This window comes from Pecten maximus, chromosome 8 (assembly GCF_902652985.1).
Source record: "Pecten maximus chromosome 8, xPecMax1.1, whole genome shotgun sequence".
Taxonomy (NCBI): domain Eukaryota; kingdom Metazoa; phylum Mollusca; class Bivalvia; order Pectinida; family Pectinidae; genus Pecten; species Pecten maximus.
Window position 1 is genome coordinate 41,248,349 of NC_047022.1, and position 18,588 is coordinate 41,266,936.

An 18,588-nucleotide genomic window follows, 5' to 3' on the forward strand; every position below is an offset into this window, starting at 1 on the left:
TGATTAAGGGTGGGTATGTTGATGTAAGGGTGGGTATGTTGATGTAAGGTGGGTATGTTGATGTAAGGGTGGGTATGTTGATGTAAGGGTGGGTATGTTGATGTAAGGGTGGGTATGTTGATGTAAGGGTGGGTATGTTGATGTAAGGGTGGGTATGTTGATGTAAGGGTGGGTATGTTGATGTAAGGGTGGGTATGTTGATGTAAGGTGGTATGTTGATGTAGGTGGTATGTTGATTGTAGGGTGGGTATGTTGATGTAAGGGTGGGTATGTTGATGTAGGGTGGGTATGTTGATGTAAGGGTGGGTATGTTGATGTAAGGGTGGGTATGTTGATGTAAGGGTGGATATGTTGATGTAAGGTTGGGTATGTTGATGTAAGGGTGGGTATGTTGATGTAAGGGTGGGTATGTTGATGTAAGGGTGGGTATGTTGATGTAAGGGTGGATATGTTGATGTAAGGTTGGATATGTTAATGTAAGGTTGGATATGTTGATGTAAGGGTGGGTATATTGATATAAGGGTGGGTATGTTGATGTAAGGTTGGATATGTTGATATACATGTAAGGGTGGGTATGGTGATGTAATGTTGGATATGTTAATGTAAGGTTGGATATGTTAATGTAAGGTTTGATATGTTAATATATGTATACATTCAAGGTGTTATCTAGCATGCACCTGTATATAACCTAAACTCGTTCCTTAACAAATATTACTTACAACCGAGTATGTGAAAGACTGACTTACGGTTACATTTGATTCCTACTACATCATTCATATATATATATTGATCTCTGATATACTATAAAATAATAGATTTTACACGTAATCAGGAGTGCGACAAAGAAACACCACGACCAATGTGATTTCATCTGTATCAGTATTGAGGCGTCCCATTAGTGTCGCTGTAAATGTCACAATTAAATTATAAAATGGTCAACTCACCAATAACTTCCGTCTTTCGCGGATGACTTTTTCATCGAAGTCGTGTATGTACTTTGTATGCTTAGAGTATTCTCTACCAGTCGGAGATAGATAGAACGCAAAATCAATCCACAACCATGGCGATCTGTAACCATTGTTATATCATAAAAGTAAACATACCAAATTATATTAGCATTTTCTCGATCGTTCTTACATAAACATGCGTTTCTATTTTCCGAACAAAATAACTGACTACAAAACAACACCATTTATCTGGGTCGTTAATCTCGATGAAAAAATAAATGACTAATCGCTTTTGATTATTTTTGTATCTGCTTTGATAATATCCAGTTAAAATGAGTTTACATTAAACACATATTTTCTACCAAAAGTGCCATCGTTGCATTTTGTATTCAGTGATTATTGAAATTATCATCTGTTTAAATGTTCTAATAATCATACTGAAAATGCAACCATCTGCTTTACAGTGACAAGTTATATATACATATATCAGTAAACTATATCAATTACATGATCATATGTATACAAAGAAAATACATTCCCTTTACTACACAATACTATTGACGGTTCGGAGCTAGATATGAAATGTTTGTTTGTTGTTTTTTTTAATCGTCTGTAAACTAATTTGGATTCCTATAGATACATGAACGTTTGCAGAAATCCTGGGAAAACATACATTATCACTGGAACGTATTAAGAAGCGAAATTTAAGTATTGAAACTGAAAAAAAACAACTTACAACAATCTCTTCAGACAAAGCTGACCAAGTCGCCTTGTTGCGTCCACAAACGGATGACTGGATCTGCATAATAGAGTTAGATAAGTAAACATTACCTAGTGAGTTATATTAGTAAATATTACCTGGTGGGTTATGTAAATTAATATTACCTGGTGGGTTATATAAGTAAATATTACCTGGCGGGTTATATAAGTTAGCATTACCTGGTGGGTTATATAAATAAACATTACCTGGTGGGTTATATAAGTAAACATTACCTGGTGGGTTATATAAGTAAATATTACCTGGCGGGTTATATAAGTAAGCATTACCTGGTGGGTTATATAAGTAAACATTACCTAGTGAGTTATATAAGTAAACATTCCCTGATTGGTTATATAGTAAACATTACCTGGTTGGTTATATAATTAAACATTTCCTGATGGGTTATATAAGTTAACATTTCCTGATGGGTTATATAAGTAAACATTACCTGGTGGGTGATATAAGTAAACATTACCTGGTGGGTTATATAATTAAACATTTCCTGATAGGTTATATAAGTTAACATTTCCTGATGGGTTATATAAGTAAACATTACCTGGTGGGTTATATAAGTAAACATTACCTGGTGGGTTATATAAGTTAGCATTACCTGGTGGGTTATATAAATAAACATTACCTGGTGGGTTATATAAGTAAACATTACCTGGTGGGTTATATAAGTAAATATTACCTGGCGGGTTATATAAGTAAGCATTACCTGGTGGGTTATATAAGTAAACATTACCTAGTGAGTTATATAAGTAAACATTCCCTGATTGGTTATATAGTAAACATTACCTGGTTGGTTATATAATTAAACATTTCCTGATGGGTTATATAAGTTAACATTTCCTGATGGGTTATATAAGTAAACATTACCTGGTGGGTGATATAAGTAAACATTACCTGGTGGGTTATATAATTAAACATTTCCTGATAGGTTATATAAGTTAACATTTCCTGATGGGTTATATAAGTAAACATTACCTGGTGGGTTATATAAGTAAACATTACCTGGTGGGTTATATAAGTAAATATTACCTGGCGGGTAATATAAGTAAGCATTACCTGGTGGGTTATATAAGTAAACATTACCTAGTGAGTTATATAAGTAAACATTCCCTGATTGGTTATATAGTAAACATTACCTGGTTGGTTATATAATTAAACATTTCCTGATGGGTTATATAAGTTAACATTTCCTGATGGGTTATATAAGTAAACATTACCTGGTGGGTGATATAAGTAAACATTACCTGGTGGGTTATATAATTAAACATTTCCTGATAGGTTATATAAGTTAACATTTCCTGATGGGTTATATAAGTAAACATTACCTGGTGGGTTATATAAGTAAACATTACCTGGTGGGTTATATAAGTAAATATTACCTGGTGGGTTATATAAGTAAAAAACTACCTGATGGGTGATATAAGTAAATATTACCTGGTGGGTTGTATGAGTAAATATTACCTCGTGGGATATGTAAGTAAACATTACCTGGTGGGTTATATAAGTAAATATTACCCGGTGGGTTATATAGGTAAATATTACCTGGTGGGTTATATAAGTAAATATTACCTGGTGGGTTATATAAGTAAATATTACCTGGTGGGTTATATTTAAGCATTGAACTGTTACCAAATGGTAGTATACAGTCGATATGAATACGATTTGGGTGACAGATAAATAGAATGTCGCCCGTTAAGGCGACATGAAATATTTATCTGTCACCCAAATTGTATTCATATCGACTGTATACTACCATTTGGTTACAATCCAATGCTGATATTTACATTCATAATTTTATTTTATTTACTGTAGCTTAAGACGCGTTTAAATTTGCCGCTTCTCCTACCACTGACGTCATCAAGTTCAAATACCGGAACAGCCGAAATTTCTAGAAGGAATAATATAGTCCCTCATGTCATTATCAATAGCAATCACATGAAATGTTTTTAGCACAATTTGGCTTTATATTATATTTTATAAACGTTTGTAGATATCTTCAAATTGTTCACAATTGCATAATTTCTGATTGTTTAAGAATAAAGCCGTTTTTCGGCGCATTATATACGGTTAACATTTAGAAGTGATGCGGCGTTGAATGGGTACTGCACAGGACAGACTCGATTCCTCGGAAACACTTATGTTTCTATCGACTTGATTTACGTTATTTTCAGAGGAATATCATCTCTTAAATTCTAAATGAACGTCGTCTTGACAGTAGGTGAAAACGATTCCAAGGATATTTCATTGGAAACAGAATCCAGTCTAACCGGTCATATCAGTGTCGCTAACTTAGCAAACGATGGTCAACTTCACAGGGGCTCGATTTTGGAGTAAGGTAGGCCTTTGACATCAGTGAATAACCACATAACTATAATTCAGTGTGCATACACAACCAGAAACCATGTCGATACTGCCGATTTTTCACAAGATTTAAAAAATAAAATGCTGGACTGTTGTCGTGTCTAGCATTTCTGACAATTCGACAACGAGCCCTTTTATTACTTCCTATAGATCAGGAATAGAGCTTATAATAATTTTGTGTCGAGTCGGTCGACTTCATTTTTTCTATTATTAAATTTTACTCTCATAACTTGCGTTGCTTTTTTTGTGGTGGTTTACGTAGATAAATGCTAGCATTCAAAATCTCTCCTGGCCGAATGTAACTGGCGGCCATTGTTTTGACCAGCAACACCTGGGGCTGTATTCCTACTCTGACCGAATCACTGTAAATTGTAGTATACAGTCTCATGAAAACAATTTGGTTTACTTACGATTTATAGGCAAATGCAATACAGAATGCAAATATAAGTAATTATTACCTGGTGGGTTATATAAGTAAATATTACCTGGCGGGTTATATAAGTAAACATTACCTGGTGGGTTATATAGGTAAATATTACCTGGTGGGTTATATAAGTAAATATTACCTGGCGGGTTATATAAGTAAACATTACCTGGTGGGTTATATAGGTAAATATTACCTGGTGGGTTATATAAGTAAATATTACCTGGTGGGTTATGTAAGTAAACATTACCTGGTGAGTTATGTAAGTAAACATTACATCGTGGCTGATGTAAGTTGGTAAGTCATACATATGTTATATCAATTAAAGTCACGAATTACCCTTCCTGCTGAATTTCCCCTCGGTATGAAACAGAACACCGCATCATTGTGTCAAGTGTGGCCAATCCAACTAAGTCATATATCTCCACACTTTTTCCGGCAGTTGTTGCGCTCTCCAACTTTTCCTTTTTAATGAAAAACGACAAAAATGATTTAAACTTTAGATAGATTAATGCATAATTTGGAAATATCGATATTACGTATACAAATATATGACACATCAAGAAAAGGAAAGTATCAAAACTACTATAAATCTGAAAGTTGTGTCGGAACGATTCTGAATTAGAAAATAATCAAAAACAAATTTAGTGACGCAGTATATCGACATTCAAATACTTGTTCTGATAACTATACAAATAAAATGGTGCATGAAAAAGAAATTCGTAATCACATTATGATATACAGGAAAGCCTCGGAAAAGCTTTGCATTACCAGTTAATATTATGAATTTGTAAAAAAAAAAGTTTTAAAATATATTACCAATTTGGGGATGAAAAATATATTTCAAAATTCCAAAATAGCATCGCTGTCCAATATCAGAAAATGTTTTTTTGTTTTGTTGTCGTCAATCTCTTAAGATTACAATTATGAATTCCATTAAAGATGAGTACAGTGAAAGTTTAAATGTTGATGTATTTGGCCATGGCTCCTAATGTATGTGTAACGAAATTTTGTAAAAGCAGTTTTCCAACAAAAATAGGTTAATCAATTTCCCTTGATTTACAAGTTATTGTATAACACTTTGATTTCGCGAATACTTCATTTACGAAAATTACGTCTTCAAACTTATTCACGAATACTCTCCGGGTACATGATTTCGCGAACGCTAACTTCGTAAATGATGAACTATCAGAAAGATGGATTTTGCAAGACTCCTATATAACTTCATAGTTGCCACCATTATGTAGCTATATCTGAAACCTATGTAAATAAAAAATGATTCCGTTGTGTGGATGTCTTGATTAAAAGTTTATATAATTGTCCAACACATTTGTTTGTGATTATAAAATATGGTATAAAACAAGTTATTTTAACGACGGAATCAACATGGTTGCAACCAAGAGCAAAACTCAGACTTACTTTTATTCAGGAAGTAAGCATAAAAGTCAGCTAAAAACCCCGCCATCTCTCATCAAGACTTTTTGGGTTTTTTTGTTAGCTCAGATATGTCTACGTTACTACAAGGTATAATACTACATTCATTCAGATCTTATTTTCTTCTAGTATTTGCGATTTCTTTTATTACGGAAAAACCACGATTCTGCGGAAGGCCCATGGTCGGACACAGGCCAATACATCAGCCTCTAGTGTCATATCGATTCAGGACAGCATCAATGTTATCTTACCAGGAATATGTCGAAAACTTTGTTGTAGATGGCAACATAGTGCTTCAGAACATCAAAATGGAATGCTGGGGTCAATAACCGTCGATTGCGCTCCCATTTCTTACCTTCACTGAGAAGCAGGCCGTCCCCTACAACAGAAATAGAAGTAGATCAGTATAACAACATGCTACATCCCAGAAAAGCATGGTAACACATTATTGACATTAAAACAACCCCACCGAGGGGATGAAGCGGATAGAAAACACTATCAAAGTCTGATTTTGCATTTCAACTGTCGATGGACGAACAAACAGGAATCGAAAAACATAGGTAAAGGTGTTCTCTAGTGTGAGATGTGGGACTTTGATATATCTTGTCAGGGAGTTATATCTTATATCAAAACGTGAACTTATGAAATATGATTTAGATTAATTCCGTGTTCCTTGTTAAAGGACTATCAATACCCTAACCAAAACTGTCTAAAGAGACTTTAAGATCACAGATAGGAGATTAGAGGAGACAAATAGTATGTGCACAGCGAGAACGTGGGACACAAGACAAATACACATCACGGATGGGAGGTCGAAATGAATTCATTGTAGACTTTTCCCTACAAATAGGACGTTATGATTGTAATGATCTCCGTTTTGCATGCTTCGTAAATTTGGGACCTGATCTTCTCTCTTTCCTCTTTAACAACATTTCACCAGGTGGGCCATCACAAAAAGACAAACACCAGTATACCACAGCCTCCAAAACATACACACGTTCACTACGACCATAGGTGCTGATAGAACGTTATACAATAAAACCAAACCAAGTCAACTCATTTCAAAATATATTCATCAACGATCAATACGTAGAATTATATAAATACATAATATATGATATTTTGATATATGCCCTAAGAAAGTATTATTTACCTACCTAACCAGTCAATAAGATTCCTGTATCCTCCACCTAGGTGCTTTGGTTTAGGTTCCGAAGATTTCATAACCACTTTAGCAGTGGTAGTGTGACAAGCGTTAAGTACGGGATAGAAACCCATTATCCAGTAAGACACGATACGACCTTTTGTTTGTGCCACCACTTCGCCACAGAGATCTACGAGACGGTCAAAATCTGAAAACTAAGCCAAAAAATGACGTGTATCATTTTTTAAAGAACTTTTATAAGCACATATCTATTTTATATTCTTGATATACGCTAGATTTTGCTATTACTGTATTGTTTTGAATATATAACATGCATGCGGTCAATACAAACATGGTTACTTTGGCATTTACATATATAAAAAATATTAGAATATATTAGAAAAATAAATGTTATTTCTCATACACTGACATGATGACCGTGCACTATTCCATCATGGTCATGCAATAGCGCTTAATTTGATTGTCCTGCTATCTTAATTCCAATGTAGTTTAAGCTGGATGAATGGAAGTTTACAATACTTTATTTTCAAGTACATGTATTTGATATAAAACTAGAACAGTTTCTAAATAAGGTCGGTGTCACGTGCTTTATTCATTTTTGTCTTTTTTTTTCAACTGAATTTTAACACCTGATACTTCCCTAACAAAACCTGAAAAATTATTATTTTCTCAAATATTGAATTATATGAACTTGGATAATGAAAATGTCTTCCTAACCGTCTGACTTTTGACCTCCAAAATTTCTAAGATCCAAGAAAGAATCTGATGTTTTGAATAGCATACCATATGCAGTTGACAATAAAGTTTCCTCCTACAAAACATTTTTCTTGTCACTGAAGAACACAAAACAGCCCAAATTTGCACTCCTCCTTTATACCGAGCACTTAAGGTTTTTCTACGTTTGTTCCAGCTTGTTATTCACATACCAGGTAAAGATGTCCCCATATTGGATGGAACTTTCCGACAGGTTGGATTTTCTTCTCGTTATATAAGTGAATATTAACTTTGTATTTCTGTATCACAACAAACACTTTCCTTAGACATATGGCCGCTAGCAGGGTTCCAATCACAACAAAGATGGTATCCATGGCCGTCCCCATTGCTTCCTAAAATGCAAAGTAAACATTTGTGACAATATAATATATCGATGTCATAACGTGTTGAAGTATTGATGTAATGGTACTGCCCACATACTGTCTATTTTTATAAACTATTGATAATTGGTATGTGGAGGTAGGCATATTAATTAGGTCGGGTTTCAAATGGCCTAAGAAGCAAATACGATAGCTTGTATTTACTATTGGGTAATATCTGTAGTTATACGTTTATAAATAGGCATTGAAGTCCAAACATGCTTAAAAAATACTAAAATATATTTCTTTTTATTTTTTTGTTTAATTTTTTTTTGAGAAATCTAATCATGCACATGGTGATAATGAAATGCTAGATATTATTATATTATGTGCATAGCTAGAAGTTATATACATTAAAAACAGGAGATAAAATTATGATGGACATGTTTTTTTTTACAGTTAGAGAACTTTTCTGAAGGTCAAAAATACAACTTCGTATTGCAGTCTATTCGTTAGTATGTGCTTAAATAATCTTTAAATAATATAAAATGAAATGCCCAAAAATATCATTAAGGAGTTTTGTGCAAAGAATTCATAATTGATGGACAATATTGATATGCATTTTTTAAAGGAAAAACGAGCATAGAGGAAAATCTGTTATGCAATGAAATATTGTAAAGTAAACTGAAGTAAAATATTCTTACTTTAGCTTCCTTAGTACATAGCGACTCACACCAACACTAATTGTCCATTAAAGTGAAATTCCCACTTTCAAATTGACAGTCATGCTCCCTGATAACCAAAAAATAGTGGATATTTTTACAACTGTTGCACCCATTTTCTTAAAAGAACACGACATGATAGATTTGTGTTGTTTGACAAATCACCTTTATCTAGAATCTACGGCTTCTTCGTCTTAGAATCTCATTGCCCATGTCAGTATTGATCTACATCGTAGTTCCAAATTGTCCAAGTCGACCATACCTAATAACACCTGGAAAATGATTGTTGGTAGCAAACTCTACATTACTTGCGATTTGTCTTCAGCCTTTTGTCCTTTTGGATGCAAAGGATTACTGGTTTCCAAATGCATGTACATTGTAGTATCCTAAATAGTATATGATTTTTGGCTAAGTTTGCACATACACCACTATGGCTTTGTGTCAAATAGAACAATAGCAATAAAACACGTATGGGATTAATGGTGTCGGAGCTGTCATGCTAGATCCAAACTTGCCACCGGATACTGACCGTAGGTATTACATGTCTAACCTTGGAAAGTCACAATTATCCGCAGTCGCATCTTATCTGACAAATAGTGACTGATTTGGCCCTTCTGGTTACATCTAGCTCATCTTCCATACGCTAAGCCAAGGTGTTGTGAACACTTAGGTGCGCTTTCATTTTGTCAGCCATCACGCTATCATTTCCGTTTCTGTTCTAACTATGATGGGTCTTCGGGTGGATTCCAATCATACAAGCTGTAAATATTCTAACTCATGCCACGATGAAGTTGCTTGAATCGTCCGTGACAACGACAACGACATCTTTCTCCAGCCAGGAGAGAATATCAATGTCCAGGTTGTAACCATCAGGCATGGCTCGTTAAAAAAATCCCCTTCTTTTGGCCATAGTAGGAATAAATATATATGAAAGTCAACTGCTTGCCAAAATATTCTTTGGAAAACACTATGCAATGCTCCAGAATGTGTCATCTAGTCAGATGTGGGAAATAACCCTAGGGAATTTCTAAAAAAAAAAAAATGGAGACCAATATCTCTCTTAAATGTATCCGTTCAACTTGTCTTGCTGAACGATTGAAGCAAATTCTTGTTAAACAAATTCATGAAAATCAGAAAGGATTCTTAGCTGGTAGAAATATTGGAGTAAATACTCGATTATTGTACTGTACAGAACAAGAAAATATACCAGGAATATTATTACTATTAGATATCGAATAGGTATTTTATTCTGTTTCCCGGCAATTTACGTTCACAGTTTTAACATTTTTAATTTGGTCCTGAATTGATGAGTTGGTGTTTTGCACGATTGGGCAAAGTGGTCAAGTACAAGTGTACACACTTCATACACAGTGTGCATTTGGTGTGGGTAGTTACTGTTCTGTGTTTATGAAGCTCCAGTTCTTGGTTGATGTAGCTCCTGTTCTGTGTTTATATAGCTCCTGTTTCTGGGTTGATGTATCTCCTGTTCTGCATAGATGTATTTCCTGTTCTGTGTTGATGTAGCTCCTGTTCTGGGTTGATGTAGCTCCTGTTCTAGGTTGATGTATCTCCTGTTCTATGTTGATGTATCTCCTGTTCTGTGTTGATGTATCTCCTGTTATGTGTTGATGTATCTCCTGTTCTGGGTTAATGTATCTCCTGTTCTGTGTTGATGTAGCTCCTGTTCTGTGTTGGGGTATCTCCTGTTCTGGGTTGATGTATCTCCTGTTCTGTGTTGATGTATTTCCTGTTCTGGGTTAATGTATCTCCTGTTCTGGGTTAATGTATATCCTGTTCTGGGTTGATGTATCTCCTTTTCTGTGTTGATGTATCTCCTGTTCTGTGTTGATGTATCTCCTGTTCTGGGTTTATGTATCTCCTGTTTTGTGTTGATGTAGATCCTGTTCTGTGTTGATGTAGCTCCTGTTCTGGGTTGATGTATCTCCTGTTCTGTGTTAATGTATCTCCTGTTCTGGGTTGATGTATCTCCTGTTCTGTGTTGATGTATCTCCTGTTCTGTGTTGATGTATCTCCTGTTCTGGGTTGATGTATCACCTGTTCTAGGTTGATGTATCTCCTGTTCTGTGTTGATGTAGCTCCTGTTCGGGGTTGATGTATCACCTGTTCTAGGTTGATGTAGCTCCTGTTCTGTGTTGATGTATCTCCTGTTCTGGGTTGATGTATCTCCTGTTCTAGGTTGATGTAGCTCCTGTTATGTGTTGATGTATATCCTGTTCTGGGTTGATGTAGCTCCTGTTCTGGGTTGATGTATTTCCTGTTCTGGGCTGATGTAGCTCCTGTTCTGTGTTGATGTATCTCCTGTTCTATGTTGATGTAGCTCCTGTTATGTGTTGATGTATATCCTGTTCTGGGTTGATGTAGCTCCTGTTCTGGGCTGATGTAGCTCCTGTTCTGTGTTGATGTATCTCCTGTTCTGGGTTGATGTATCTCCTGTTCTGTGTTGATGTATCTCCTGTTCTAGGTTGATATATCTCATGTTCTGTGTTGATGTATCTCCTGTTCTGTGTTGATGTATCTCCTGTTCTGTGTTAATGTATCTCCTGTTCTGGGTTGATGTATCTCCTGTTCTGTGTTGATGTATCTCCTGTTCTGTGTTGATGTATCTCCTGTTCTAGGTTGATGTAGCTCCTGTTATGTGTTGATGTAGCTCCTGTTCTGGGTTGATGTATTTCCTGTTCTGGGCTGATGTAGCTCCTGTTCTGTGTTGATGTATATCCTGTTCTGGGTTGATGTATCTCCTTTTCTGTGTTGATGTATCTCCTGTTCTGTGTTGATGTATCTCCTGTTCTGGGTTGATGTATCTCCTGTTTTGTGTTGATGTAGATCCTGTTATGTGTTGATGTAGCTCCTGTTCTGGGTTGATGTATCTCCTGTTCTGGGTTAATGTATCTCCTTTTCTGAGTTAATGTATCTCCTGTTCTGTGTTGATGTATCTCCTGTTCTGGGTTGATGTATCTCCTGTTCTGTGTTGATGTAGCTCCTGTTCTGTGTTGATGTATATCCTGTTCTGGGTTGATGTATCTCCTGTTCTGTGTTGATGTATCTCCTGTTCTGTGTTGATGTAGCTCCTGTTCTGTGTTGATGTATCTCCTGTTCTGTGTTGATGTAGCTCCTGTTCTGGGTTGATGTATCTCCTGTTCGGGGTTGATGTATCTCCTGTTCTGTGTTGATGTAGCTCCTGTTCTGTGTTGATGTATCTCCTGTTCTAGGTTGATGTAGCTCCTGTTATGTGTTGATGTATATCCTGTTCTGGGTTGATGTAGCTCCTGTTCTGGGTTGATGTATTTCCTGTTCTGGGCTGATGTAGCTCCTGTTCTGTGTTGATGTATCTCCTGTTCTGGGTTGATGTATCTCCTGTTCTGTGTTGATGTATCTCCTGTTCTAGGTTGATATATCTCATGTTCTGTGTTGATGTATATCCTGTTCTGTGTTGATGTATCTCCTGTTCTGTGTTGATGTATCTCCTGTTCTGGGTTGATGTATCTCCTGTTCTGTGTTGATGTATCTCCTGTTCTGGGTTGATGTATCTCCTGTTCTGTGTTGATGTATCTCCTGTTCTGGGTTGATGTATGTCCTGTTCTGGGTTGATGTATCTCCTGTTCTGTGTTGATTTATCTCCTGTTCTTGGTTGATGTATCTTCTGTTCTGGGTTAATGTATCTTCTGTTCTGGGTTGATGTAGCTCCTGTTCTGTGTTGATGTATCTCCTGTTCTGGGTTGATGTATCTCCTGTTCCGGGTTGGTGTATCTCCTGTTCTGTGTTGATGTATCTCCTGTTCTGTGTTGATGTATCTCCTGTTCTATGTTGATGTATCTCCTGTTCTGTGTTGATGTATCTCCTGTTCTGTGTTGATGTATCTCCTGTTCTGGGTTGATGTAGCTCCTGTTCTGGGTTGATGTATCTCCTGTTCTGGGTTGATGTATCTCCTGTTCTGTGTTGATGTATCTCCTGTTCTGTGTTGATGTATCTCCTGTTCTATGTTGATGTATCTCCTGTTCTGTGTTGATGTATCTCCTGTTCTGTGTTGATGTATCCCATGTTCTGGGTTGATGTAGCTCCTGTTCTGGGTTGATGTATCTCCTGTTCTGGGTTGATGTATCTCCTGTTCTGTGTGGATGTATCTCCTGTTCTGTGTTGATGTATCTCCTGTTCTATGTTGATGTATCTCCTGTTCTGTGTTGATGTATCTCCTGTTCTGGGTTGATGTATCTCCTGTTCTGTGTTGATGTATCTCCTGTTCTTGGTAGATGTATCTCCTGTTCTGTGTTGATGTATCTCCTGTTCTTGGTTGATGTATCTCCTGTTCTGGGTTGATGTATCTCCTGTTCTGTGTTGATGTATCTCCTGTTCTGGGTTGATGTATCTCCTGTTCTGGGTTGATGTATCTCCTGTTTGTGTTGATGTATCTCCTGTTCTGTGTTGATGTATCTCCTGTTCTGGGTTGATGTATCTCCTGTTCTGGGTTGATGTATCTCCTGTTCTGTGTTGATGTAGCTCCTGCCCTGTATTGATAAAGTTATTATAGCCCCGATTGCGTGTTGATGCAGCCCTTGTTCAATATTGATGTAGTCCCTGTTCATTATTGATGTTTGTTTGTTTGTTTTTGTTTAACGTCCTATTAACAGCCAGGGTCATTTATGGACGTGCCAGGTTTTGGAGGTGGAGGAAAGCCGGAGTACCCGGAGAAAAACCACCGGCCTACAGTCAGTACCTGGCAACAGCCCCACGTAGGTTTCGAACTCGCAACCCAGAGGTGGAGGGCTAGTGATAAAGTGTCGGGACACCTTAACCAATCGGCCACCGCGGCCCTTGTCAATATTGATGTAGCCCCTGTTCAATGTTGATGCTCATGTTCTGTGTTTATGTAGCTTTTGTTCTGTGTTGATGTTGCCTTTGATTGTGAACTTGGGCAAGTCTATACTTGTTTAAAGTGCTAGAAAATCTTCAGATTTTGATATTGCCACATGTTATATTCAGAAGAAGTGCTACATTTTTATAATTCACACTACTATTATGTGATAAAAAGGCATGATTTTCGTTAGTATTGATTTGAAAGGTAAAAAAGTCACAATGAAAAAGAAAAAATAAGTTCTTACCTTTAGATATGAATCCGTAAAGGAACAAGTGCTCAAAAATAACAACAGTGAATGATAATGAATAGATTAGATAAATCCCGGTGTCATATCAAATTTGTATCTCCCATCAAAAAAGTATCCGGATACTTTTTGCCCATCATAAAAGTATCCGGGGATACTGTTTTGCCATCGATTAAAGTATCCCCCTAAAGTATGTATATTCTCCCTTGATTGACCTACACTCTTATTCACAAATGTGCATACATATAGCTAGTAAGCTGATAAGTATACTGTTGTGAAAACCGACCGAATGCGATATATATATACGGATATAATATGCCGACAATGGCAAGTGCACTCTACGATATCGCTAGTTTAGGTACCTTAAAGCCGCACACTCCCGAACAACCTAAAATTCTAGTTGCACACGTGTATTAATGACAATCAAAGATGCTCATTCACGCTCACCCAACATTAAAATGACCACTGGCCTGGACGCTTGACCGGGGAGTCCTTAAGACATCAGTGTATAAATATAACTCGCCGCATTTATATCTATAGCGATATTTGTCACGGAGCCGGGAACGAGGCTATAACTAACATGCACTGCACATATAAACAGAAAATTCGCGTAATACCCAGGTAACTGAACAAAATAAACAAACATAGTTTACATTTAAATACGTAATTTTAAAATGTAGTAATATGCATACAACAAAACATCGATAAAATCTTAGATCGGTGAAGTTGACAATGTTCAAAAGCAATCCAGTAGACGTCCGGAAAATCGGAATTCGAGTCTATTCCTTTTTCTTCTCTCGTTAAGTTCCAACGAATCATTTCCTATCCTAAGGAAATACTCGGTTTTTGACGATTCCACACACTTTTGTGTCTTTTTTGGCAGAATCTGTCTGCATTTTCGCAGTTCCACGCTTGCGGCGTTCCGCCATTTTGTATTGACTGTAAAACCCGCCGTTGCATTGTGGGACTAATTTTCAGAGAAACTTGGTCCGGTAGCCACAGTTATTATTTTTGGGAATTCCCCGTATACTTTCATAAATACACATTTTCTTTCAGTTTCTGATTCACGATAATCTGTTAGGTAAAATGTAAACATTGATATAATATTATGTTTTGTTCGTGAGTATGTGGCTTTAATACATCCGTAAACAAGTTTGTACACGGATGGTTTACCTGTACAAGGATTGTTTACCTGTACAAGGATTGTTTACCTGTACAAGGATGGTTTACCTGTACAAGGATGGTATACCTGTACAAGGATGGTTTACCTGTACAAGGATTGTTTATCTGTACAAGGATTGTTTACCTGTACAAGGATGGTTTACCTGTACAAGGATGGTTTACCTGTACAAGGATGGTTTACATGTAGAAGGATGTTTGTTGAATTCGTTTTTACTTGAAATATCTAAAACATTATGACTTTTTGTGGTGCCTAGCTGCCACATTTTCATCATAATGTGCCCTGTATACCATTTATAAATTTGAGTAATTCCTTATTTCCAAGCATTTTCATTACAGGTGTATATTTTCAGGTGTTTAATGTAAATAGGAACAGTCAATGTTTTAGATGAATTTGTAAACATTCTTTAAAACTTGTACATACCTTTAGTACTTCTTAAAAAAAAATATTGATAATACTATTTGTGATCATTTTCAATGAATAAATTAATGTCAATTAACTTCGGTTTTCATACAATAGCTGATACAGAAATATATACATTGTATATAAACCAATTATGGTTATATGATTGTCAATGACAACAGGATATATCACACATATATATATATAACTTTGAGATATCAAAAAAAAACTTTAGATGACCTTTTGATCTTAGAATCTAGATCGATGAAATCTTTCTAAGTAAGAAAGAAATTGGAGATCTATAACAGCTTTAAGGTTAATGAATCTATTTTGTTAATTTATTTGTTTAAATGGCTTTGAATTCAAGCCCATATCAGGTATGTAGGTAACCGTGATACTGTCAATTTATGGTTATGTCTGCAGTATGTGATATTACGTAATCCAATGAACAATATATAATACATTATATTAGGTAATTAGGGGTTAATGTGATAGCCATCATAAAATTATGGGGGAAAGTCTGATGAAAAATTATTAGGAGGGATGCATTTATGATAGCAATCCTAAAAGTATCCGGGGACACTATAAAATATCAGGGGGGGGGGGGGGGTACAAACAAGTTAACCATCAAAAAGTACCGGGGTCAACTAATAGCCATCATAATTGTATCCGGGGAAGAGCTATGCATAATATCAGGACAATACATATGTGATATCACCATTATTATTATTAGAAACCTTCTCCTGTCTGTACAGGGAGTCGAAGGTGAAATATAGATCTGTTGCCATCTAATCACCAAACTCCAACGGAATAATAACAAAAGAATCCCTTATAAAATTAGCAAGTTTGTTGATATTTCAGCCTCAGGTTTTGGTTCATCTTTCAATACCTTGGAGTGGATCAAAGGATCAATATGTCCATACAATTACGGCAAAGTATTTATAGTCGTCATAAAGAGAAGAACGACTTGGGTTTGATGGAGGGGTATACACGTACATCTTTCAACAACCAAACAACAAATTAAATGTAGCAATTTCTAATATATTTAGTGTTAGTACAATTATAGATATAAGTGCAGTAACTTCAAAAAATTGGCAATGAATTAATATAGTAACGGGAAAAAAATCGATTTCTCTAATATAACTTCTAGACACGTGATCTAAATTCAATTAAATTTAACACTGAGCTAACTCCGTGCACTGTGAAAATGTTCGTAAGTTAAAATTCAGTCAACCCTTTACTCTCTCGACGCTGCATGCTTTCAGTAGTTTTTTAAGAAAGCGTGCTTCCGGGGTACTCCTGCGCCACATTAGCTGGTAAATCATTACAAATCGAAGCGATTACACAGCGAAATGCTGTGTTTGAGTAAAGTCGATAGGGGTAGGACCATTGCTGTGATAATCAGGATCTTTCGCAATGTCACCTAGCCCAGCAATATTGTGTACATGAGACAACAATATTCCGTTTAGTTCAGCGTCTCAGACTCACAGGGATTTGCTCGTATATGACAAGAGAATCTTTTCTGCACCTGTAAATACTTATTTAGCTGGAATTACTTTCCATGTTAAATGCTCTGCCAATTCAAGGAAGGATGTCCCATCAAGTTTTCTAGTTAGATGTTAGCAGGTATAAGGTACCAAAGGAATACAAAGTATATAACTTCATATCCCCTCTCCTCACTGATACTTCCACATAGATCTTAAGAGCTTTAGTATGCGGCTCAACAGATAAGTTAACAAAATGTTTTCTGAAGCCTTGATGACAGCATTTTTGAGATTTTTCAGATTCAGATAATTAACGGTCAACGAAACGGGTGCGATTCATAGAATTGTATACAGTATATAAAGGTAGGCAATTTACTTGAAGTTATTCTTTGTTACTAAAACCTTGACCAAGATGACTCTGGCTGAATATATATTATCAAAGGGGAGTTTTGTCCAGTGCATCATCTTAGACAATACATTGAAATTAGGCATTGAACCTATGGGCCCCTTTATGTCATTTTGAACAATACCATTTGTCCAGATATCAGTCTGCTACAGTTCTGAAGAAAGCTTCAATTATCATAGGCTTCAATGAATGAGAGCGCGAAACTCGAACAGGGGCGGCTGCCACAGAGACAGGCTTATCATAGAAGAAATTCAGATGTTGGGGTGTTGGAGTTCAGATGTTGGGGTGTTGGAGTTCAGATGTTGGGGTGTTGGAGTTCAGATGTTTTTAGGCATTACATTCGAAGTCTAATTGATCTTGCTTTATCATCAGTTAAGCAAATATTGTTTAGAGCACTGGTTTTCACCTTGCTCTCCTTGTTATCAGAAACATAGCTAAGTAGGAATTGTAATTGGGGATGGCTCTATCAAGTATCCAGATATACCAGGGAGTAGCTATTTACTACCAGCGAACTATCACCTTCGCATCCTTGGAAATGATATACTGCTCAATTACATATAGATTCCAGCTGAGCGTATGCTATTTTGAGGTGACAGATTATTCCTTCAATATCCATTCAATGATTGTTGATGTTTTTTTTATATTTGCGGTTGGTTATTTTTCGTTGGCTAAGGTGGTTTTGTTGCTAGCTTCGTTCCCCAGTACGTTTTCAATGAAAATGAGTTGATTCCCATGGGCCATGTGGCAGGACTTGGCTAATATCAGTGCAGTGGAGAATTACTTTTTATTTATCATAAATTCAAATATAGGTGCAATTTGCATGCTATTCCATGATTATTGGATACTCCTTGATCACCAATGGTTTTTGAACAATGGAAGCTATTTGTTTCAATTGTCAATCAATTTGCCTTGTTATTATATTTTGGCAGTAATTGACGCACATTGATTGATGTGTGGGCAGTATTTGACAGCCCTTTTATTTAATGTGTGGGCAGTTATTAACCCCCTTTTTTTGTGTGGGCATTATGTGACGGCCTTTGATTGATGTGTGGGCAGTTATTAACGCCCTTATTTGTGTGGGCATTATGTGACGGCCTTTGA

The 18,588-nt window shown here is 36.2% G+C and overlaps 1 protein-coding gene and 1 long non-coding RNA gene across 2 annotated transcripts in view; both read right to left on the bottom strand.

Annotated features, from left to right (window-relative positions):
* Nucleotides 1-6,950, bottom strand: part of LOC117332332 (taurochenodeoxycholic 6 alpha-hydroxylase-like) — a 64,562-nt gene extending 57,612 nt beyond the window's left edge. Inside the window, exons 1-5 of the mRNA XM_033891217.1 lie at nucleotides 6,932-6,950; nucleotides 6,190-6,317; nucleotides 4,844-4,968; nucleotides 1,684-1,746; nucleotides 945-1,068 (exon numbers count right to left, since the gene is read on the bottom strand). Of these exons, the coding sequence (XP_033747108.1) occupies nucleotides 945-1,068; nucleotides 1,684-1,746; nucleotides 4,844-4,968; nucleotides 6,190-6,317; nucleotides 6,932-6,950 (459 nt within the window). The remainder of the gene's footprint in view (nucleotides 1-944; nucleotides 1,069-1,683; nucleotides 1,747-4,843; nucleotides 4,969-6,189; nucleotides 6,318-6,931) is intronic.
* Nucleotides 6,951-7,100: 150 nt separating this feature from the next.
* LOC117333538 lies at nucleotides 7,101-14,207 on the bottom strand. Its single transcript, XR_004533924.1, has 3 exons — nucleotides 14,016-14,207; nucleotides 8,030-8,209; nucleotides 7,101-7,297 (listed from the first exon to the last, which is right to left on the bottom strand). It is a non-coding gene; the product is annotated as an uncharacterized LOC117333538 (long non-coding RNA).
* Between the last annotated feature and the right edge of the window lie 4,381 nt (nucleotides 14,208-18,588).